Source organism: Perca flavescens, chromosome 17 (genome assembly GCF_004354835.1).
Source record: "Perca flavescens isolate YP-PL-M2 chromosome 17, PFLA_1.0, whole genome shotgun sequence".
NCBI classification, from domain to species: domain Eukaryota; kingdom Metazoa; phylum Chordata; class Actinopteri; order Perciformes; family Percidae; genus Perca; species Perca flavescens.
This window is the reverse complement of record NC_041347.1, coordinates 15091826-15116527: the sequence shown is the minus strand read 5'-3', so window position 1 is coordinate 15116527 and position 24702 is coordinate 15091826. Positions and strand designations below refer to the sequence as shown.

Genomic DNA, 24702 nt, shown 5'->3' with positions numbered 1-24702 from the left:
TAACACAAATCTTTGATTTGGTCTATTCATGGGATTTGTTGATAATAACAAAGATAGTCTAAATGAACACTAGCCTTATCCTTATCCTAAAATGTATTGAGCTAGTAATTCATACTGTATGTGTAATGTTGGCTAAACAGCATTATTTCAATAGTATAACATTATAATGGGATACCTATTGATCCTCATGTATATAAACAACAAAATGGTGTACACACAATTTATTTATAAGACAGGACAATCTTACACTGTTTGTAGAAAATGTATATCTAACAACACAAGCATACAGAACAAATTTACATTTGGTGCATTGCAAACTCTCAACAAAATTAACAAGATGGAACCCAAACACAGAAGAACACGGCTGCTATACAGACTAACGACAACAAGGTTGTACACTAACACGTCCTCGATCCACACTATACAATCACACAGTCACACTTTGTTTTTAGAGGCCTTTATCTGGATTCCATTTCAACCAACACTGTAAAGTTTCACAACATCCATAAGTGATACTTATGATACTTACTAACATATGAATGAAAAAGTAATTCGTATAAATTGTTTCACTGTATTTGATCCTCATGACTCCATCACACGCAATGGCTGACTGCTGAACCTCAGACTCTCAGCTGTTGATGTGATGTCATTTGGTGCTTGGCACACAACATCAGATCTACCAGGAATCAGGCACTTAAACTCCAATTCACTTCACTACCTTTAAAACTGATGTAAAAACTTTTTTCTTTTGTTGTAAACATGTTACACATAAAAAGGGAGCTTGCTACAGTGCCAGTAGCCCAATGTGCAGCTAATTTTGGTGATGGACCATTTATAAGCTCCTATAGATGTAAAGTATGTAAAACAAGTTCCACGTGTATCATAGCGATATATCACTTTGAGGACAATAAAGCCCTGACTGGACAGCCAAGAAAAGAAACAGTGGCTTTTTGTTACATAAACATACAACAGAAATGAACTTCCTCTGGCAGCTACCATCACATACATATACACATGCTGTGTTTATGTATGTAATGATGACTTAAAAACAGCTGTTGTTTATCCTCTCCAAAGCTTTATGCTACAGTTTATGTGAAAGATTTGAAAAACTAACAATTAAAGTAAATGCATGACACATGCACAACACTAAACACAACACTAAACATCTTGCAGTACTATAATGTGTTATTTTGAAGTTTGTGATATTCAATTATGCGTTTTGTCAGTGTAAACAAATAAATAATTATTTACAAACTCTAGCAAAAAATGCAAACAAACAAAACAAGCAGAGCATAAATAATTTACAAAAAGGAATTATAATACAGACTTAGTATAAACATCTTTGGCATTTACTAAAACCGTTCCCCATAAAAAAAAAAAGACATTCAGGATGAAAAGAATGAGGAGATAAAGAAATGGACCTTAAACAGCTAAATGATTATGCTTTGGTTACAGTTTATGTTTGTCAGACACTATGATTAGCCATGAATGAGCCTCTTAATCCCAAACAGACAGAAACGTATTAAAGATAGAGAAATGAGCCACTTACAAGTTACAAGAAACTGTGGAAAAGCATATACAGCTTGTAAGTGGTTGCACAATGAACCCTTTAAAATGTAGACATAGGTACACTAGTTATAATTAGATAATCTGCTTTTTGTTTTTTAAAGCTCGTCCATTCTCATCAGTTTCTCTTTCCAAGCTTGGGAAATGTATATAAGTCAACAGGAAAACTGGAATCGGCCATGGTTTCCTCCCCAGTGGATTGATCAAGTCAAAGCATTGTCTCATTTACCTTAAAATGAATTAAGCGATGACATGATGTTTGCTTTGAGAGATTCTTGTCTTTTGCCTTGTGATGTTTTTTTTCTTCCTATCAGACTCGATTCAGTTATCTGTGGAAAGATTGAGAAAATAGCTTCCATTAACGCCACATTTATAATCAAAACTAGGACAGGTGAGATTCACACAGTCAAAGTGCCAGAGTGCAGCAACAACATGTGCACTGTGTGCGTAAAAAAAAAAAGCGTGTCTTCAGTAACTGTGGCTGTGATTGTGAAAAGGCGCTGCAGGCTAATTTTCCACTGTTGAGCATTCAACATAAGATCTGAAGTCCTTGGACCAAAACGCAAGGTCTTTCACAATGCATCTGGGGCATTGTACGTGGGCAAGCTGACAAGCAGAAACATAGCGTGATTCTTTTTTTTTCTTTTGCTTCAGCCAACACACAACACAAAACCCCTCTTATCATTACCTTACGAACACTGTTGGCAACTCCGGCTTATCTGAGGTTTGAAAAAGAGGTTGAGGTTTAAAGACTTTACCCACATTATTCAAAGATGGAGAAAGTTTTCTCCCCACTTTCTGATATTTGTACTTGTTACTGTACGCATCGATATATGTGGATCATATACAAGTGCCCACATTACATACACATACATACAATATACACACACGCACACACATCAATCCCAAATCCTCTATATGTATAGTTGCGTTTACGTAATGTAAATGATTGCTGCACCTCACTTATACCACACTGCGTTTATTCCACACTTGATAGGACAATATTTTGAAGTTACATATTCCAAAATGTCTGCATGTATGTCTACGTTTGTTGGAAATTAGCGAAAGGAAGGTTTCACAACCAGCTTCCCAAACCCATAACATAGTTTATCATGTCCTAATTTATGATTTAGCCTTATTCATAAAACCGCTCAAACTCTGAGGGATTAATTCAGTCATAAACATCTCCCCACATGAACAAATGTAGGTATTACAGTGGGAATCCTTCAGTGCTATTAATTACAAATAATTTTTTACAAAGTTTCTGTTTTTGAAAGGTAACATCATATATGCACACACACATATACACAAGCACATCATTATTTCTATAACAAAACAGAAACATTCATGGTTCAAAGAGTTTGTACTAACCTCTGCACTCATACTTGAGGTCGGAGAAGAACACCAGCTCTTGCGAGAAGACAAACAAGCCTAACCTTCCTCCGGCAAACGTCTTGTCATAAACTGGTCCTGAGTCGGCCATGATCTGTTTACCTTCGTAGACCACAACCCTGCAAAATAGAGGACAGACATAAACTTCTTAATTTGTTGATCATGATGCTTACTAATGTAGAGAATTCAACGCTTAAATGTGAACGGTAGCTCTTTGGAGTTCTGGAATCAAAGTGGCTTTTATTGAGACAGAAAAACTGAAGGTGTTCCTGTTCTGGTCAACTTCATTTCTTACCTTATAAAACCAGTCTTCGGTCTGTGGATGAGATGCCACCTGTAAGCTGTGTAATCCTTCCACCCAATGTTTTTGGGGTCATGCCACAGAGTCGTCACCTATGTGAAATGGTTAAAAGCACTTAATACTGCTTAGCCTTTAAAAGAGACCAAATAACATTTAGACTGCAGCCCACCTGTCCAACAGTGTTGCCCGTGTGCCACAGAGCATTTCTGAGGTTTTCTCCGGTGCCAGTGGTCGAGTTGACGACTTTGAGTGAAACGCCAGAGATGCCGAAGGCCTTGGAGGGCTTGTCCTCCCAGTAGGTCTGTGTGATCTGCTTCCACATCACTACATAAAAGCGCCCACTCGACTGATAGCCGAACACAAAGCCTGCATAGTCATCATCTCTGTCCGTGTTCACGTACATCGTTCCACTGAAGTCCACAGCATTGAACTCGTCAAAACCTGTGATGGTGTGAAAGAAACGTAATTCTAAATCTTTGTGCTCTGCAGTCAAATGGAGTTTCAAATCTTTTAAAAAGCAGCACATGAAATGGTTGTTGGAGAGTAAACATATTAGTGCTGCTCACCTACTGCAATGCCTGGGTCAGAGTTGGCAGTCTGAACCAGCTCTTTGCCCTGGTGTCTGACTACCCAGTTGGGATCAATTTGAGTGGTTCCCTTTGGATCCAAGTGGACCATCTGGAACTTCCTGAAGTCTGTGACACTGATGGCATTGTTCTCCGGACAGACATCAAGAATATCTGGGATATTGTCATTGTCAAAGTCATCTTTGCAGGCATCCCCTCTTCCATCACCTGTAAAAAAAAAAAAAAGACATCAAATAAATTGGTTTGACCTAATTTAAATTAGACATGCATGATTTAAACTAAATTTTTCCTATTTTCCCACAGATTGGAAATCCCACTGCAGTGAGTACTGAGGAGCTCCTCCAAGTTAATATTAAAGATGAATGGGGAAAATAGAAATTCCTCCCAGGAAACTGGCTTTAATACCTTTGCCAAGTCTACTAAGGCAAATCAGCCATCTTTTCATGCTGTGACAACTTCCACTGATACTTGTAACCATCTGAAGCCTGAAGTCTATTAGATCCAGACTGCAGGCCAGAAGCTCACAGTGGAAAGGACGCCAGTGGCGGATGAAGGCCACTGCGTGGAAGAAGCTAGCTGCTTTCCGTCCTCATCTTTGTTATTGCACAAGGGGCTAAAACGATCCTATCAAATAAACACTATCTGACGAGCTGTGAAAGCATCAGTGTCCAGGGCCCTCCTCCTTTGCAGTCTGTTTCCAGTTATAGACAGCTGTACAAACTCCAGGTAACCCTGCTTAAATTGGGCACTGTGGATTAATCACGAGCGAAGCCTAAAGGAAATAAAAACTTCACAACTTGGTGTGTGCTCTGCTGGGCGGCTCACTGAAGTCATGCAGAATGACATCACCCGTGCCAATCCGGACTCTTTCCACAGCCACCATATTTCACACCTACTGCAGTGGAGCTAATTGCTGACTGTGAAAACATCTGGGAGGAGGCATACTTAAGCTTAATGTGAACATCACTGAGTAATGACTAGTACAAAGCAGTACAGCATGGAGCCCATGGGAGAGAGACTGTTTAAGCAAACAAAAACACTGGGCCATTATACAAGCTATTAATCTAGCTATAGATGATCATTGATCAATCCCCAGACTGACAAGTTCAGCTACAGTCTTAATAGGTCTCTCACATCAGGCTGAATTATATTCAACTTCATGTGTGTTGGCAGGTAATTAACTAATGATAATTCAATGGTAATTTATTAATTAATGGTGAGATTATTTTGTCCACTGTTGTTTCCCAGGTCAAGAATAAACTCTCAGTCTCAGATTTTAAGGCAACACAAACACAAAGTCCATCAGTGGTCAGAAAAATGGCAAATCTGAGCATCTACAGTTCCATAACAAATGCATTCAAAACTGGCATGTAAAAGTATAACTGCATCAAACCTTTTCAATCATGCCGCATTAAGTATTATAATCTTACATAACGACAGCAAACTGAAATGCTAAAATGGATCCCTAATATTAGTATATTTTACTTTAGCCAAGAAGTACACTTTTAGTTACAGATTTATTGGTTTGTTGTTAGTTTTGTTTTAGTTCGCAAGTCTTATGATAGCAAGCAGCAAAATTATACTATTGCAACTTAGTAACTGAAGTCTGAGAATTTTTTAAGTTGAGTAAGTTGAGTATGAACATTTCTCCATTACTACATTACACAGTACGTATACCACTGGGCAAATATGCAAATAATCAACAGCTGGATTCACACATGATGTTACATCCTCACCATCAGAGTCCAGCTGGTCTGCGTTGGGTGTCAGTCTGCAGTTGTCCCTGTCGTCAGGTATACCATCATCATCATCATCATAGTCACATGCGTCTCCTTTGCCATCCTTGTCGTGGTCAGCCTGGTTGGAGTTAGCCACATATGGACAGTTGTCCAGGTTGTTCTGATGGCCGTCCTCATCGATGTCCTGGTTATTGTCACACTGATCTCCAACCAGGTCATTGTCTACGTCCGTCTGTTGGATAAATACAGACAGAGGTGAACACTTCCTGTACCAACTGTTGTACTGGAATGTGTCATTATATGAAGTGTGATATGGTACCTGGTCAGGGTTGTGCAACAATGGACAGTTGTCACACTGGTCACCAACTCCATCCATGTCAGTGTCCTTCTGCTCAGTGTTGTACACATAGGGGCAGTTGTCGCTCTCATTCAGAATTTCTGAGGAAGAAGTGTGGTTGATGACATTTTCTTGAGAATGTAAATATAGCAATTACAGTATTTTATCTGTTTAGGCTTTGCTATTTTACCATCTCCATCAATGTCCACTGCACAGGCGTCCCCTTCTCCATTGTTGTCAGTGTCTATTTGAGCAGGGTTGTGTTCATAGGGACAGTTGTCGCAGCGGTCTCCAACTTCATCCTTGTCAAAGTCAAACTGGCGAGGATTGTAAAGGAGGGGGCAGTTGTCCTGTGATGTAAAGTACATAGTTGTTAGGGAATTATTTGAGTATCATAATTCTGATCATAGAATAAAATGTGTTAAAAACTCTCGTACTCTCTCATCTAGAATTCCATCGTTGTCGTCATCCTTGTCACAAGCATCTCCTTGACCGTCTTTGTCAAAGTCTTCTTGTCCAGAGTTGGGAAGGCTAGGACAGTTATCCTAAAATAGTGGTAGTAGGATTATTTTTTTTTTTACAGATAAAATAGTTTATAATCACTGCAGGATAGGCTACATCAAAATGGGATGGAGTTTAATAAAATACCTTCTTGCAGTGATATGTGGCATTGGCACCACACACAAGGTTCTGATTGGGCCAGCCATCCAAGTCCGAGTCTTCTCCACAAATGAAGCCATCTCCAGCATAACCGGTCCTGCACTCACACTTGTACATAGGGTCACTGAAGTGGCTGATGTAGATGCATTCAGCATATTTGTGACAGTTGTGGGTCTTGTCCTTGCATGGGTTCTCTGGCTCACACACCTAAAGAGAAAAACAGGGCAGGTGGAAATGTATTATGAGATATGCCTCAGACCACATCAAACATCATTGGCAATGGATGTGATCTGCCCAGAACAAACGGGCCCTCCATGCCCCTGTCATTAGAATTTGACATGTTTTTATGTTATCAGCTTCTGATGACATGTTTAAGTCAAGAGTACTTATCTTACCGTGACTCCTTGTAGCTTTCATTTTGGAAAGCCACCCCAAAGTGCTACTACAACTACTACAAACTACAAACCAAAGTGACAGGTTAAGGAAGAGATGTTGACGGAGCCAAAGTCCAGAGCACTTCTGGGCACAGTTAATTTTATGAAATCCCACTTAATGCAACATGCATCCCGCTACGACCCACTATTACCCCTTTATTTCAGCACAAGGTATTCACAGCTGCCACTCATTACTAGAGGATGAACATAACTGCAGTTTGGATGCCACTCCATGAGCTCATAGAGCAGAGAGTGACAGCAAGAAACTGTGAAACAACAACGAAATGGAGCCCCCTTAATGCCAGCGATGAGACAATTCCCCTTTTTCCCAAATCAATTAGTGAAATTGGGGCATCGTATCAAAGACAAGCAGCTGCAGAGGCCAAAGAGTGACAAAATGGCCCACGAGGGATGTTATGCAAGGGCTGGTCAGAGTGGCATGGCAAGTTTTTCAGTTTTCCAGGGAGTCTGTGAATTCAGTGATCTCAAGGGAGCAGAAAAATGTGTTCCAATCAAGTAATTCATGTGAAACATATGGCATGTTGTATAACATGTGATACAGCTACGGTGGAAATACTTAGCTGTTTGCAAAATTGAGTCGGTAGAGCCAAAGTTAAGAAACAAACTTCACACCATTTTACTTGAATAAAAGCACTGATCCGGTCAACATCTACAGTTAAAACACAGTTTCAATCTGCTTCTGATCTTACAATGAAAGTAACAGAGATGTGTAACATGTGTTTGTTGTTAAGAGTAGCCCAACTCTCCTCCCTCTCCTGCTTGCTGATACTGGGTCAAGGTGAGTCACATTCATATATGGTGGCCTCCCCTCCAACGCTGAGTAAACACTTTCACTGCAAGAATAAGGCTTATGTACCACCTGAGCTGCTGCTTTCATCTTTAATAAATTTAGATCTGAAATATAACAATCCACACAACTGCTTTTGAGAACTTAGCATGGAGCTAAAAGCCCAACATTGTATTCTTTCCTTTACTGCATTTTGTTCTGCACTCCAATCCAACGTTTAAATGACATCCAATCAATAGTTTGTTACTGGCACTGAATGAGAGTAACTTCAACTCACCTGTTTGTTCTTTTTGGCAGCCTCCACACCCATACCAAAAGGCTGGGTGCCCTTGTAGCGCTTCGGACAGGGCAGGCAGTGGAAACCTGGATTGGTGTTGACGCAGCGCTGCATTCCGCTCACTTTGTAGCAAACATCAGAAACCATGTCACACTGGAGGAAGGAATGAAAGGTATCAGTAAAATGCAGACAAATGATGACATCAATTAAATCTTAAATACTTGTCTGGTTCGTACACATAAGAAAAACAGGAACCTTTACCTCATTGATGTCTTCACAGTGGGTACCATTTCCTCGGAAACCAGTAGGGCATGGGCCACATTCCCAGGATCCATCTGGGGAGCTGTTGCAATCCACACCCCCAAAGCATGGGTTGGACAGACAGCCATCTGTAAGGGATTTAGATGACAAGAATGGGTAAAACCATAGACTGTATAAAATATGGATGTAGTCTCTGTGACGTCACCCATGGGTTTTCGGCCATTGCCATCTTGGCAGTGTTGACGGTTTATCCAAAAATGGGCAGAGGTGGAGCGTGTAGGAGCTGGCCGCATGAAGCATACAAACTATGCTCGCCTCCTGTGATGGCAGCCCACGTGTCACTCAAAGCAGAATGCCCTTAATTATGCGAAACTTTAAGCCTGAATATAATTTAATGGGAACGTTATAAAAAAATGAATCACCCACAGTTGTCATAAAGGGGGAACTTAGCTATAGAGATAAAAAAAAATTTACTAAGCCGTAAACATGTTTAATTATGCTGTAAAGTTGGGCATTATAACATGGGGTCTATGGGGATTTACTCCATTTTAAAGCCAGCCTCAAGTGGCCACTTGATGAACTGCAGTTTTTGTCACTTGTACAAACAAGGGAAATTGGCTGGACAAGTCTATATATATATATGGTGTGTCTCCAAAAATGTTTAACTTTAATTTGTAATGGTTTTTATCTCAACTTGATAGTTCAAGATAAAACAAAAACAACTCCAGAAACAGTGCTGCCATTACTAACTCTGTGATGAGTGAGAAAAGCTTGTATTCTGTCAAACAATATGTAATAATCTTAAAGTAACAAGACCAAGAGTCTGCAGACAGGCTAGCTAGGCTACGAGCAGCGGTGCTTTGAGCTTAAAGCTCACGTTAGCATGCTAACATGCTCACAATGACAATAAGCTAACATGGTGGTGTTTAGCAGGTATAATGATTACCATGTTCAGCATCAAAATAATTGTATTATTATTATTATTAATTTACTGTGTTAGCATGGGAATGCCATTAGTTTTACAGTTATTTGGTCGACAAGTTTGATTCAAAACCACAAATTTCACTAGAGGAAAAGTCATAGTATGACCATCGTCAGAAGGATTCACCCTCTGGGGAGAAAGTACAAATTTCATAGCAATCTATCCAGTAGTTGTTCAGATAATTCAGTCTGGACCAACGTTGTGGACTAACCAACTGACATTGAGATCCCTAGAGCTTGTTGCTTGCATGGCTAGTGTAGAGTGACTGGTGCTCACCAATAGGACAGCCTTTTTTGTTACAGCTGTCACTGTCAACGGCCTCCCCGATACACTTCTTGCCCCCATGCTCAGGTTCAGGGCTGTTGCACACACGCGCCCGACTTTTGACTCCCCCTCCGCATGTTGCTGAACAGGTTGCCCATGGAGACCAAGGACCCCAACCACCATCAACTAAAAGGATACAGAGAAAGATGTTAAGCAGTTACTTTTTTTAAATAAAGCATTCCATTCCACAAATATTTTAACTCTTTCCTACTAAATAAAAATTAATCAACATTTAAAGTCTCAAATCCCAAAAAACGGCCAGAGAGTCAGAAGCCTGGAACTTAATACTACAAGAGAAAAGAGCTGATTTTAACAACAGACAAGAGGCCAGTCCAAAACACATGGGGAATGTTGCCTCGGGGGAGCCATGAGGCACAATAACGCCTGGTTGTTCAATACGGATGCTGCTGTAATGGAGATGCTGCTCTTGAGTGTTCCCCGAATAGGCTGAAGTACTCACTGGGGCAGGGCTTGGCAGTGCAGCGCTGAGTCTCTCTCCCACTTCCCTCGCAGTCTTTACCCCCCAGTTGTGGCACGGGAGCATTGCAGTGTCGTATCCTGGTGATCTGTCCTTCTCCACAGGTCCCTGAGCAGGACGACCACGGTGACCACAAACTCCACCCTCCATCCTGGCGAACTGGGTATCAAACATCAAACATATCAGGCAGAGATCACCAAAACACATGTCACGTATTATCCTCTAGATTTCCACTCAGTCAAATAGTTACAGACGTGTATAATTTGCAAAAGCAAAAAAAAAATGGCCACCACATTTTCTACATGTAAACATTATGCAATGCTGGCAATGATGGCTCACTTTCAAAGATGTTCTAAGATGCTTGCGCCAGTATTTATGTCATTGTGGGTAAACTATCCTCCAGTGGTTAGACTGATTAAGTCAATCACACAGATATAGAGTAATGTTAGCTGCAAGTAATAACACATGATAATCCCACAATTTATCAAACACATAATTCATCTGTTTCTTCATCCCCCTCATATATATAGTACATCTAATGATCACATTCATTACTATTTTATATTTATGCATGGCAGGCAGTGGTGAGTCATTGCACCGTGGAACACCCTCTCAGTCAGTGATTTATTTGGAATTAACTTTAACTGGGCAGACCCTGCTAGCCGACCATGTGATCCAGCTTTTTACTGGGATTCAGCCTCAGTCAGATGGATCCATTTTCAACAGATTTATGGAGGTGTGAACTCAGTCTTTTGTACTTTTGGGGCATCTCATCTCATATTTTACTCAGTTTTTCCAAAGTTCCATCATGTTCCTTCTTCCCATATGTCATAGTGTTATTTGTTTTAGATTATTGTATAGTTGTGGCAATGGCAGATGCATACTTTACACAAGATAATATCACAGCGCTAAGGGTGTTACTACTGGTTACTATTTATTTAAATGAAGTGACAGGAGATTTTTAAAAACATCCTCACCACGGCTGTCGCATTTGCCCAGGCTGCACTTGCGGGTCTGAATAGAAGGTCCAGTGCAGGGGTTGCTGGTTGCATCACAAGACCGACCCCTCTGTTGAGTTCCTGTCCCGCAGGTGACTGTGCACTCTGTCCACTCTGACCAGGGGGACCAGCCATCCTCACTGTCTTTAGCTGGAAAAAGTAAAAGCAAAAAGTCAACATGTTATTCCTTTTTTTGCATAAGAAATACTTCCTTTCTGTTAAATGTTAAAACTGAATAATACAAATATTAGCAAATCATGACTGCACTGTTTTTATTCTGTTTTTATAATGATCTCATTTGAAAAACCCACAGTAGCCACTCTGAGTGTCTTATATTTTGACCAATAAATATGTGGGTCGCTCACAAAGACAAACTGGCTGCAACAGTCCTGTGGTATTAAAATGTAATATGCGTGGAACATTGCTTTTTATGGCGTATATAACCATTAATTTAAAATACCATGCATGCACAAAACTGCATGTGTTTATACTTGTCTTTATATGTTGGGTGCATTGGCTAATAGAAGGTTTCGACTACTTACGCATACACACAGGGCAACACTCGCCATCGATAAATGACGGGCTGGAACAGGCCACTGCGGGGCATGTAATTTGGTGACACACAATCTTGGACTCCTGCCATCAATTAATATAAGAGATCAGGGTCATTGATATCCACAATAAATCTGTATATATATATAATATATATATATATATATATATATATATATATATATATATATATATATATATATATATATATATGTATGTATTTCCATATAACATGGCACTACCTGGCAGGTACATTTGGTGCAGCTGTCTACAACCCAGTCTTCCTTATCGTCAAACAGGCGGCCATCCTGCCAGCACATGTTTTTCTCTTTAGAGTTCTTCATCCTCCCAAGGGCCTCCTTCATGACTGTGTTCTCCTCAGTCTGAACATACAATAACAGACAGATTCACAGTCAGCAAGGAGATCAGTCAGAAACGATTAGGACACACTCATGATAAAGGTACACTGCATTCCATGAAGCATTTGAAGGTATACACCTGCTGACAAGCTGATTCTATTAAGAGAGCATGTTTTCACCAGGTGGAAAGAGGAATAGTACACCCTGTTCTAGTAGAAGCACTGTTTCTCACATAAGTATTACTCATATAGAAGTAAGATTACTTATGTTGAAAACCAGTCAAGTTTAAGCACAAACATCACTCTTTGAGAAACACAACCACCACTATACATATTATAATAATTAAGGGCCAGGTGTAGCATCCTACCACCTTTTCAATTAACCTTTCTGTCCCTCTCCAGTTCAGTAAAGCTCTGACGTGGACACCTCCAAAGCATTATGAGACATCTTTCTTTAAGGAGAGTAAAGAGGCCAGAGAAAACTTAAACGGACCGGAAAGAATGACTGATTTTGAAATTAAAACAAAAAAATACACATATACGAAAAGCTACTCATTTTATTAACGACAAAATGTTCATTTCAAAATGTGCTTATCATTACTCCAAATTGCAAACTAAATATCTTTATTTCTATAATATTTCTAGGAAAATAGCCCTTTCAAAAGTGCTGTTTAGTTATGCACATTGTGACCTGTAACCCAGTTGGAGACCAGGGGATCTCTGGTTGGACTCCTTAACACTTGGGAGCTGTCAGTCGATACACTACTGCCAAAGGTTTGTGTGTGTGTGTGTGTGTGTGTGTGTGTGTGTGTGCGCATCCTCCCGTCGAATAGGGAGGCAGTAGTGTGCAGCACTGGAATCTAAGACACCACTCGGTCTGGAAGAGCCTCAGGGACCCTTCTTATCCCAGCCTTTTTTTCTTTCTCCCAAGGTTCATGCCCAGACTCTTATTGCTGGGAGGCTCCCAGAGGAAACACATGGGCTGTTTAAACACAGCCAGACATTAGACTGGACCCCATTGTTGCCAGGGGAACACTTCCTATATCCACATGTAACATGTCATAAAATCAGCCTGATACACTGCCACAGATAGCAGGAGTCAAAGGGGTTCAGCCATCACAGGCGACTTTATAAACAGTCCTGCAGCTACTTACTGTTTGCTTTCAAACCAATGTAGGTTACCTCGTAACCTATATCAAATCTTTAACCTCCTGGCTGCCACACTGAGAATTGTTTCACATACTTCCCTAAAATGTCAATTTTCTCTGAAATGTTGATTTTCTTCCTGTGTACAAAAACTGATTTTACGGATTTCCCATTCATCACTATTTATATGGTCTGTAAAAGCACAGCGAAACAGGTAGCAGCTTGTCTAACACAAAAATAGTGATTTACACTATGTCACTTCCACGAACTTACCACTTTTTGCAAGCCATCAATCAGGTTGCTGACAACAACACGTAGGCCTTTGAGCTCCTGGAACATGGTGCTAAGTTCCTCACAGGAGCGTTCACACATATCTGCGCCCATATCATCTGTCTTTTGACCGATGATGTTTGTAGTGATGGAGGGACTCACGTCCACAATTTCTGCGCTCTCGCTTACAATATTGGCATTATCTGGAAAGGTAAAAACAAAAAAAAAAGACATCAGGGTAAATTAGCAAGCAACACTGGTGATGGAAAACATATTTGAGAGATATGATGATTGGAACACAAGGACTCTGATCAGGGAATTTCCAGTTTTCCTGTAGCAGGCAAAAAGATCACAACAATGCGGTGATTACAATGTTTATTGTGTTCCAAAAAACAGATGTTCTGTCAGCATGTGTTTGATTTGAAAAAAATGTATCTGTTTGAAATGGTGGCAGTAAATCTAACCACTAGAGATGATAGCAGAGTTGGCTGTGGGATTACGGGATGAGGGGATCGGAGAAATCTGGGTGTTCCTGGAGTGACGAGAAACCACAACGTTGTCATAAATCTCTACGACCTTTTAGAGAAGTGGACACTTACAGCATGAACTTAACAGACCGGAGTGACCACACAGATGGATTTACAAGGAGCCTGTGAAGCTCACGGTCTTGTCCTTACAGCTGATCGGTAGCACAGGCACTCGAGATACCCTTGTCTAGATGTCAGCACAGTCGAGACCAAAGTGTGTGAAAATCCCTTGAGTCACAGCATTTATCCTTCATTACTAACACGAGGAAATCTTCTCCTTCAGTGCATGATGGGAATGCAAGCTTAAACCACAGGGTTGTCTGAAGGGCTAAATGTTGAGTCTTCTGTGCACAATCTGCAAGTCTGAAGTACGAAGTGCAGCCCAGAGTAACGTGTCTGCCAGCTGTGACCGTTGTACAACATAGACAGGATAGGGGATCTTTTATGGGTCAGAGTTTGCTTTAAACCGTGTGATAATTATGAGCATCTAAGCCTTTACACTCCCTCAATTTATTTGCCCAATTTGTATCGCAAACCACTGAACTTCAGTGACATCATGATGAGCTTTACGACTGTGTCATGCCGAAAACAAACACACAACACACATATCAAAACTCCAAAGCATAGCACATATCTTCAACTGGTTTGGATCTTGCTATGTAAATTGGTGAAGATTAATAGCAAACTGGGGGACTCTAAATCAAGTAGTCATCCAAATTGCCCAATGATGTCCCACTGTAGCCAATGCTATGTTTTCTTTCCCTTTCAGTCTGCTAGATTCATTCAAATCCCAGGAGGGCTTCACGCCGTGTGTGCATGTGAACGTGCGCAAGCTCGTCTGTGAAAGCGTTTACACATTCTTCTCTCCCTGATAGACGTTCTCTTATTTTCTCAAAGCAGATAGAGGAAAGAATTTAAAAAGAGCAAAAAGCTTGGGTAGTTTTAATACTCCTCATTAATGTCCAACATGACAGTTTTTATGAGCGTGGGTCGTGTGGGTTTATGAGGTTTATGATTTTACTTTTGGCATAGGAGTTGCTACCAGGGCAGAACCTTGACTGGTACCAGCCAGCAGGCAGAAAACTTCCAGGCCTGGGTGACATTTGTTAAACAAATAAACTCATTCAGCTGGAATTCAACACTGCTTGTGGCAACAGAAATGCAACAACCGCACAAACACGCACACTGCATATGGATTTGCTTTGTATGTGTGTTTCCAGATCTGGTGAACCTTTAGCTTTGTTGTAAAGGATGGTTCTGTATCTTTTTAGTCGCAGTTGCTCTTCGTGTGAGCCCCGCTGAATATCCAACCCATTCATGAGAGCAAAGCTTCAGCTGAGAAAAGCAACCCAATCAGCCAATTTATGACTTCATTGTGTGTGTGTGTGTGTGTGTGTGTGTGTGTGTGTGTGTGTGTGTGTGTGTGTGTGTGTGTGTGTGTGTGTGTGTGTAGCTGGAAGCTCCCCGCTCTGCAGTATAGCATTTACTTTCTCTTTTCTATTTTCTTTCCCAGGGCATTATCCCGAATCCACTGCCAATGGAAATAAATGTAAGCATCTGTATCTCCTTTTGTTCACCACGCACACTGCTCGACCTCAAGCCACTGCATTGACGCTGCTGTTTCCGTAAACATGAAGTAATGGTGGGAGATCTTGCCACATATCAAATCTGCAAATTTCTTGACCCACTAACAAAAAAAAGACCAAAAAAAAGCTTTTAGTCATACAAAGGGAGTCAACTGAGAATGCTATACTGTTTGGTCTGGAAGTTGCTATGACTGATACTTCAAACAACAAAGACACCATGCTTTTGAGGATTGCATGCGAACGAGTTTCCCAATCACATCTGCAAGGTATTGGGCTTGAAACAGTTAGCAAATATAATTATTTTGACTCATCATTTGGCTTATGAAAATCACATAAATAGAAATGGTTCCCACTGCTCGAGTATGGCCGGAACCTTTGGGTGAATGCTTGTTTAAACATTTTAAAGATAACCACAAAAAGAAAATCCACTCTTACCTTGTTTAGGGACCTCACAGTCTCTGCTCAGTAGGATATCTTCCACTGGGGTGTCGAAGATTAAACGCACATTCTGCATAAGGCCCTGCGTGGAAAGAAAATATGTGTCTCTTTTACATATTTTGGCTATTTCAGCGCATTTCAGAAGGGACATATGTCCATTTTCTATACCCACTTACTCCTAGTCAAGCATGCAGTTGGAAACAGTCAGACAAACACTTTCACTCTTGACCTTGTTGAATTTTAAACACAAGGGGCAATTTAGAGTCTAAATTTGGAGTCTTTTCCACACAGGAAGACCAGAGCAACACTAAGCCTGTCTGCTACACTTTAAAGAGGGAGTATGCTTGTCTCTACTTCTGTCAAACTGTTGTTTAAAATGAGCTTTTATTATAAGCTTAGTTAGGACCACAGTTTCATGTAAGTTATGAGAGTTGACAAAATATTGTAGGGCCATTAAACTTGGCAAGCATGGCTAGAAAAGACACACAAGGACTGAAGTAAAGATTCCAAATGGGAAATCTTTGTCGAGCTACCTACAGGCTGTAGTCTCTGTCTTACCCTGAAGTGGTTCTCCCGGATGGATCCCTTCGCCACATACATGCGGCTTCCCTCAGCCTGCAGGTGCTCGTAGAAAGGCTCATCCAGGATGAAGCTGTCTATCAGGCTGCAGCCCACAAACAGGTGTGCATTCTCCCCATGAACATGAAGTGTGATATTCTTCCACTGTGAGTCAGACAGGTCCACATCCTCGAATGAAACCACATTTTGGGAGCCGTCCACCCAGTATGCCAGGTCCAGAGTGTTGGCCCGTCCGTTGGACACAATCTCAAACTGCCGCCGACCATCAGGGCCTTCTAAACCAATCAGGGTGCCCCGTGAGGCCCGGTCCTGGCGTATGCTGGCCACAAACACAAAGCCCTCATTGTTTTGGATCTGACGTAGTATTTGTTTGAGTATGGGGGGACTCACTGGGGGCAGGTGGTCAAAGCGTATGAAGCGGTAAGCAGGGGCATCTGAGTCTTGGCCCCGGAACTGTTTGGCCCCCAGAGTCTTGCGAGTGATTTGGCTGATTTCAAACAAGTCGAATGATGTCTCGTCCTCCTGCTCACCATCTACAAATCAGACCATGCAAGTAGACAGTTATGTCAGATATATACTCCATAATTAGAGGTCATAAGCCATGAGACAAAGGAACAAGGGCCAATGGCAAACAAATGGAAAAACTTCACTGGATGATTGCACCTCAAGTTAGTGGGACTTCTATAATTGAGTTACCCTGAATAATAATAGCAATCATATCAATAACTTTCATCATTATTATTACTTTTATTATTATTAGTCAGCATTACAGTCATCACCAAATTTTCCACTTACCTTGAGGTAATGCGTGGAGGAAATAAAAAGATAAGAGCAAGAAGAGACTTCTCCTGAGTATCATATCTCCTTCAAAAAACAGAAATGTTTATTATTAGTTTTTGTCCCACTTTTTTTTCGGCACACTGGGTCCAACTCAAATGTTGAGTTTGCACTTGACTTTTAGCTCTTCTAAATTGAGAGATAACAACGCTAGAATAGAAAAAAAATCTATTTAGCTACTATTCAGCTACAATATTATATATCTACTGTTCACAGCATCGCATCGTTTTGTAGCCTGTTGACTGTTGAGGAATAAAATCGCTTAATTCTGAATTTTGAAGTGTTCTAAGTCAACAGGTAATGAATTACTCAACACGCAGCGCTGGTGAATTCTCTCATCTCTCCACACAGAAAACTGCAACGATAAATAGTGCCGTCCATGTAATTTACCTGGCAAATACTGTCTTTATTTTTTAAATTCAGTCAGATATCCGACAGCGCGAAAATACAAAAGGTGAAATCGGGGGAAAAAGCCGATGATTAAATGAATGAGAAGTGGTATCTCCTGTAAACCTCGTGCGTAAAAAGCGTAAAGTCCACTTTGGTTCACTACATCCACAGCCTGCAGGACTTTAGGCAGAACAGTGACTGAATGAGGCACCCACCTCCCTCCTCTTATATAAAGGCTCGCAGAGAGTCTGTCAATCAAACTCTTTGGGGTATGAACCATTTGCGACCGGTTGTTAAGAGACAGAGTTACATAATCATCTTCCAATGGCGTAATTTTCTTATCCGCGCTGGCACAGAGCCCCTTCCTCTCTCACAACCGTGATGCCCACTATCCCCTCCCCATCGAACCCACGTTCCCACTGTGTCCGGAGCAATTTCGCTGGGGAAGAGAGTTGGAGGGGAGTGGGCTTTTTTTTTACTCTGGAGGGACAAAGCTTATGGCGATAAAGAAACCAAAAATATGTTCAGTAGCTGTAGCAGCAGTAGGCTAGGTGCGGTTCAAAAATACAATAAAAAACAGCAGTTTGTATATACATTCAGATATGTGTGAGGTATTAAACAGAGCTTTGACCACAACTTTCCTGAATCTTATAGGTTATTTTCTAAAGAAATATCACAAGCAAAAAGATTTTTAATTTGTGGGTAACAGCATTTTGACTAAAGCAGTGCTATAATTCAAAACTTGCAAAACATCAATAACTCAAAGTGAGAATCCCAGGTATGTCTGCAATGTGAGAAAAAAATACATGAAAATTACCACTAATACAATAGATACTTTGGATGCTTCCACTTTGCTGGCAAGCAGTATCTTGCGCCTGGAGATCGTCAAGTTTTTGCCAATGCTTACCTCTGAGTGTCAGGGAAAGAAAAGCTGATACAAGGTCTCATTTTTGGAGCCCTGTAGAGGGATCAGAGCTCTGGATGTGGGTAGGCCTATGTGTACCAATAGGATACGTCTCAGAGATGGTTTGCGTCAATTGGAAACGTGCATTCCATTTAAAGGAAAAAAGGAGCTGAAGAGCAGACAGTTTCTTAACAAATGGGGATACTGCTTTTCAACAACATGGATTAACTAACCTGACAGAAATCAGAAACAGTAGTGAATGGTTAGCCAGACATACAAGGATATGACGATGCTCACTGATGATAAAAGCATTCTGCAGTGACCAGAGAGAACATCACATTAAAACTGTCAGGGGTGGAAAAAGTTGAAATGCTCCACAGACTTGCACTCATTAGAGTGCGTCTCATTAGACGTGGTGCAGCTGTCATTTGTAGTTTCTCAAGATGGGTTTTAATTTGATTGAATATGTTTCTTTTAAATCATTAATCATCAAAGTCTCCAATGGCTGTTTTCATATAAAGCTATCATAGGCTTTTAGTTTTTAAAGCTTTTGAACTAGACTTTTTTTATACTATATCCATTAATCGTAAATAATGTAATTACTATCATCACGATGCCTCCACTAATACTTTTAATTTCTAAAAGCTGCATTCACCCACTTTTACCAATATGACAAACAGTAGTACTAAGTAATGAGGCTTTACCAGAGGAGTTGGCATCCTCAACATCACTTTCAAAAAGTGCAGAGCTACAGCAAAGCAAATGTAGGCAGTGGAAGTGAAATTGTAATGTATTTAAAGTCATGTGATATTTATAAATGAGAAGAGAAGAATAAGAGTTTGAAACAAGTCCATGTCAGACTTGTTTACACCAAACTGTGCCATAAAGAGAGAGCGAAGAACACACTGCTCTAATATCGTGCTCAAAACACAGAATTTGCCGAGTCCAGGTTTCCATCACTTTCAAGATATTTCTGAAAACTTTCTGGGTGATTTGGACCACACCATGTCCAATGCTTACCTACGCAGCAGAGAATGGACATGGACTCCTCTTTTAAAACCACGGATCAGGAGTAGTCATGAAATGAGGGTGATGGATGTCAGTTAGGTTAGTTTCCAGCTCTCTTCTCCAAGCTGTGACTTCACCGTGGAGGTTTATGTGTTTTTAACAAAAAATGGGTTCAGTGTGACTCAGGAGCACAATCCAAAAAGTAAATCTGGCACCTGAAATGTTTAAAGTACCAAGAACTGGAGAGAGTGACACATGTAACATACAAATCGCACGTCTTCTGTTAAATACAATAGTTCTGGGCATGATGAAAATAAAGAGGTTATGTAAAAATGGCCTTTTTTAGATTTACATCAAATAGTCCATTTAGGTTGATCATGCCAAATACTGAGTCATACCAATGAAATAAATTTGGCCAGAATGGCTGGCATTGTAAAATATCATTGTATAATCTCCCACATGGAATGACGGCTCTGTTTGCATGACAATTGCACCATAATGTACAGTATGTATTTAAATATCTGGAGGGAAGCAGCATTTTCTTTGGACGTTCCTGCCCTTATTACTGTGCTCTTCACTTACTACAGTACAGTAGTACTTTGGTTTACTTGTGGTTATGGTAATAGCATCAAATGATCTTTGAATGAATCTTTGTTGCTCCAAAGCCAATGTGACTGTTTCCCTCCCCATTTAGCTATAGTCTTCTCTAGAGATATCATCATTTATCATTGGTAGTCTCCAACTTGTCATTGTTTCTTCCAAAATGACTGAAGAGACTTCTGCATGTAACAGGCAGTCTTGTCACATTAATGACAAATTAAATAAATTAAGCACAAAATAAAAAAAAAAAGTATGATTACATCTTTATCATCTGATGAAGATGTAATCATACATCGAAACGTTAGTCACTGTTATGCACCTTAAGAAATAAAACCATCAAGTAAGAAGACATCTGTGTTGCACCGGCAAATTTTATTTTGTTATTTTTGTGCTGTTGTGTCCTGCCTTGGCCTCACCGGATTGTTGTGGTCTGCAGAAGCGCAGAGAACTTCCCCCTTTTTCCTAAATAAATTAAGCTTTCCTTATATCACCTTACTGTATGTGCAAAATGTTATTGGGTGGCACAAGCAGGCATTCTTCTTGGCAAAGCAACGGCCTGGCTTTGGGGAATGCAGTTGGTCCATTACTTTGGTCCAGACTCAAGTAGTCTCACATTGCCAGACCTATCTCTCCACAGCGCAGTGGAGTAAGGCTGAAGTAACTGATTGTTCCTCTAGCGCCACCATGAGGTTGACAATGTGGTTTTAAAGGTCCCATGACATGGTGCTTTATGGATGCTTTTATATAGACCTTAGTGGTATCCTAATACTGTATCTGAAGTCTCTTTCCCAAAATTCAGTCTTGGTGCAGAATTACAGCCACTAGAACCAGCCCCACAATGAGCTTTCCTTAGTATGTGTCATTTCTGTGTCTGTAGCTATTGAGGAAGGGGGGGCAACTGCCACTTTGCTCGTTTGAAAGGCAAAAGGCAGGCAAAGCACAGAAAGGGGAGGTAACCTTGCTCCTTATGACCTCATAAGGAGCAAGATTCCAGATCGGCCCATCTGAGCTTTCATTTTCTCAAAGGGAGAGTAGGATACCCAGGGCTCGGTTTACACCTATCGCCATTTCTAGCCACTGGGGGACCATAGGCAGGCTGGGGGAACTCATTTTAATGTTAAAAAACCTCATGAAGTGAAATGTTCATGCCATGGGACCTTTAAGTATAAGTGAAGATTCTCGACAGCAAATGGATGGATTGCCATGACATTTGGTTCACACATCAATTAATATTCCCCTCAGGATGGGTTGTAATGACTTTTCATCTAGCTCCAGCAAATGTTAGCATGTTAATACATTAAACTAAGAAAACGAACATGGTAAACATTATACATGCTAAACATCTGTGTGTTAGCATTGCCATTGTGGGCATATTAGTGTCAGGTTATCATGGACTTTGTCTGGTTTACATGGACTTTTAGTTGGTGTTCATTGACTTTCTGTTTGTTTCCCCATTCACCGTCACCAGCACTCACTCCTCTCATTCTCCAGCACACTCCTCCTACTGATTACACACACCTGCACTGCATCAAGCCACATCATAAGTTCACCACCTGCAGTTAATCAGTCTCTACCTACATAAGCAGCACCAACACACACACTCTTTTTCTAGTCTCGTCTCTACACAATGCTCTGACCACTCATGTATGTCCAGTTCATCCAAGTTTACCTTACCTGTTGTCCTGTATCGTCTTGTCTGCCTGCTCCTCTGAGCCTGACCTCCTCTGCTGCCGGATTCCTACCTGTTCTCTCTGTTCTCAGTTTTGGATCATCAAAATAAAGCTCTGTTTCACTACTCCAGTCTGTCTCCTGGTCGTTCCCTGACAATTAGAGTGATGATATTTGTATTTAGCTGTGCTGTAAGTACAGCCACACAGAGCTGCTTGCACGGCTGTAGACAACTGTTCAGTGATGCTACCTAAAAAAAGAAAGATTGGACTCAGACGTTTTCTTCAAGAGTTCTCACAATAGCAATTTTCAATGTCAAAATATTATAGTGTTTCCCTCGCCAAACACAGGTCACTTAAATTTCACGGTCACTGACTTCATTTGTTTTTGTCTCGTCCCTCAATTTAAACACTTGTGTGCTCTTGCTTATTTTCTTTCTGCAAACTTTAGACAATATGTATCTTCCTACCATACATGTTCGTTTGACACAGTGTATTGTTTATAGCTGATGTATGGAGCCACATCAGTGCAACCATCAATCAAAGCCTCTGGGCTGCAGAAGGATTTGGAAAACTGAGACAGTGACTTAACATGACAGAAATAGATCTTCACTCGCAAAATAGTTTTTGTGTGAACCAATGACAGTTTGTACACATTTGATGACAAAAGCACTAAATGTGTGCATTTACTGGCTCATGTTATGTCATTTTCAAAAAACTTCTAACCTCCGATGTCCTCTCATTATGGCTAAAATGACACCATTACGATATCCCTCAGCTTCCTGAAATATTACCAGAATCTCCTGCCTAAAAATACCGTCTAAAAGTCCTGATCTTATTTCAAATAGAGGAAACACAGAGCATTTCCTCTCATACTGGGATGGATTGTTACACGTAGTAATTTCCAGCAACATTTGAGTCACTCAACAGGCTTCATTTTATAGAACAGAGAAAATGAATTGTTCTCATAGGTTTTGTGAGGCAATTGAGAAGTCGACAGGGGAGCAAGAAAGCTGTGGAAAACATTCAAGCTGATCTGTACACAGCGTGAATCATGAATCAAAGCTGCAGGACTTCTAGTTTGACTTTCTGGCTCCAAAGAAGGTTCTAACTGGGTACTGACATACTAATGCTGTCCACTAGTCACCCTACACTGTCAGCAAACTGGGACTATTATAAGAAGTTAAATACACTGTATACAGAGTCTAGAAGAACTTGCAAAAAAAAGGGTCATTATTTCCAGGAAACCACCTGTTTGCTTTCAAATCATCTAATTCCAGTTTTCACATAAAAATGGCTCACATTCCTTGGCTGAGATCAGGCATTACATCAAAGTGAGATAACCAGTGTTTGTCTTGTTCTCCTCTCAAATGTTTATATGTGACCTATGTGGGTGGGAGTGGTTGATACATGATTTGTAAATTCAACACAGCAAAATATTTCCTGGGTGTTATTACGCAGCATCAGGGGGAAAACTTCAATGTTATTGTCACAAAGAATACAAAATCAGATGATGCTGCTCAAAACGTCAACCTGCCAAACCTTTGTTTGTGTGCTTAGCCAATAGCCTAAGCGGAAGGATGAACAGGGGGAATCTGGTTTACTTCCTTTGTTGCCTGCAGGACCTTTGGAGGATGGCAGGCTGTGAGAACCCTGTTAATTGCCTGCTGGTTGCTCATGTTTAGCGAGGGTCAAACACTGCCAGCTTTATGCAACGTTGCCTGTCATAGTGATGTAATCAGGTCTCCAGTCAATGGGCTACGACTTATCCCCAGATGTGTATTTGAACTGTTGGACTTGAACACAAGCAACATGTCCCCAAAGTGCATGTCTGAAACACAAAGTTTGGAGTTCTAAACTTCAAATAAATGTGAGTGCTGTATGAAATGAAAGAAAGTACTAGTAATAGCAGTGTTTCCCTAAATATACGTTGACTCATACTTACCTGCATTTAGGTTAATGGGTGGGGGATTACATAACAACAATCACCATTACGCTTTCCTCTTTTCTCACAATTTGCATTTTCATTTCAGAGATGCAATCATTTGGTAATGACTTACAGATTCCCATTTTGCTCCTTGAGCTGATGACATGTGTAGAGTTACGGCAGAGCAGTAAGATATATTGAGTAAATTTAAAAGAGCTTAAGAACTGTGAGAATTATCCTTTATTACAGAGAACATGCGCAAGTATGACTAAGACATCTGGATGGAACAACAAAGCAGGACCTAGAGAAAGATTGATGTGTATGGACAGTGAAAGCAAGCACCATGAACAGTGTTGTGAGAGAGAGAACAAAGTGAGAGTGAGATCTCTTCAGTGTAGCGGAGAGGAGGAGGAGGAGCTCTGGCCTTGGGTCCCTGGGCACAGAAGGTGCTGCAGCATAGCTGAAGCTTCGCTGCCTGTTTAAACTCTAAACTAAACAAGTTTATATGTTCAAGTTAATAACTATGTTAAAGTACCACATCTATTTCACACCAAAGCTCCCTGCACCAGTTATAGTTTCAAGTTACTTTGAAAATCAAGATTTTAAAATGATGCTTCTGTATACAGTAAATGAGTACACATATAGTGCACACACACACATATATATATAAAAACTGCAATTAATAAAACTTCACCTCAACCAGCTACACAATTAAAATGCAGCTTACACATGAATGTATCAGTAACAATAATCCATTAATATAATACAG

The 24702-nt window shown here is 40.6% G+C and overlaps 1 protein-coding gene across 2 annotated transcripts; it reads right to left on the bottom strand.

The window, feature by feature from the left end:
* Window positions 1-206: 206 nt before the first annotated feature.
* thbs2a (thrombospondin 2a) lies at window positions 207-18178 on the bottom strand. Of its 2 annotated transcripts, XM_028602927.1 has the most exons (23): window positions 17828-18178; window positions 17396-17464; window positions 16580-17133; window positions 16019-16103; window positions 13474-13673; window positions 11939-12079; window positions 11687-11780; window positions 11124-11294; window positions 10129-10305; window positions 9621-9794; window positions 8363-8490; window positions 8102-8254; window positions 6571-6789; window positions 6360-6467; window positions 6113-6272; window positions 5905-6023; window positions 5583-5817; window positions 3826-4053; window positions 3429-3700; window positions 3254-3351; window positions 2938-3077; window positions 2255-2285; window positions 207-1895 (listed from the first exon to the last, which is right to left on the bottom strand). In XM_028602927.1, exons 2-23 carry the CDS (start codon window positions 17457-17459, stop codon window positions 1892-1894), a joined length of 3555 nt encoding a protein of 1184 aa, XP_028458728.1. In that variant the 5' UTR covers window positions 17460-17464; window positions 17828-18178; the 3' UTR covers window positions 207-1891. The 2 variants fall into 2 exon arrangements, with proteins under 2 accessions (XP_028458728.1, XP_028458729.1); XM_028602928.1 differs by lacking the exon at window positions 2255-2285.
* Between the last annotated feature and the right edge of the window lie 6524 nt (window positions 18179-24702).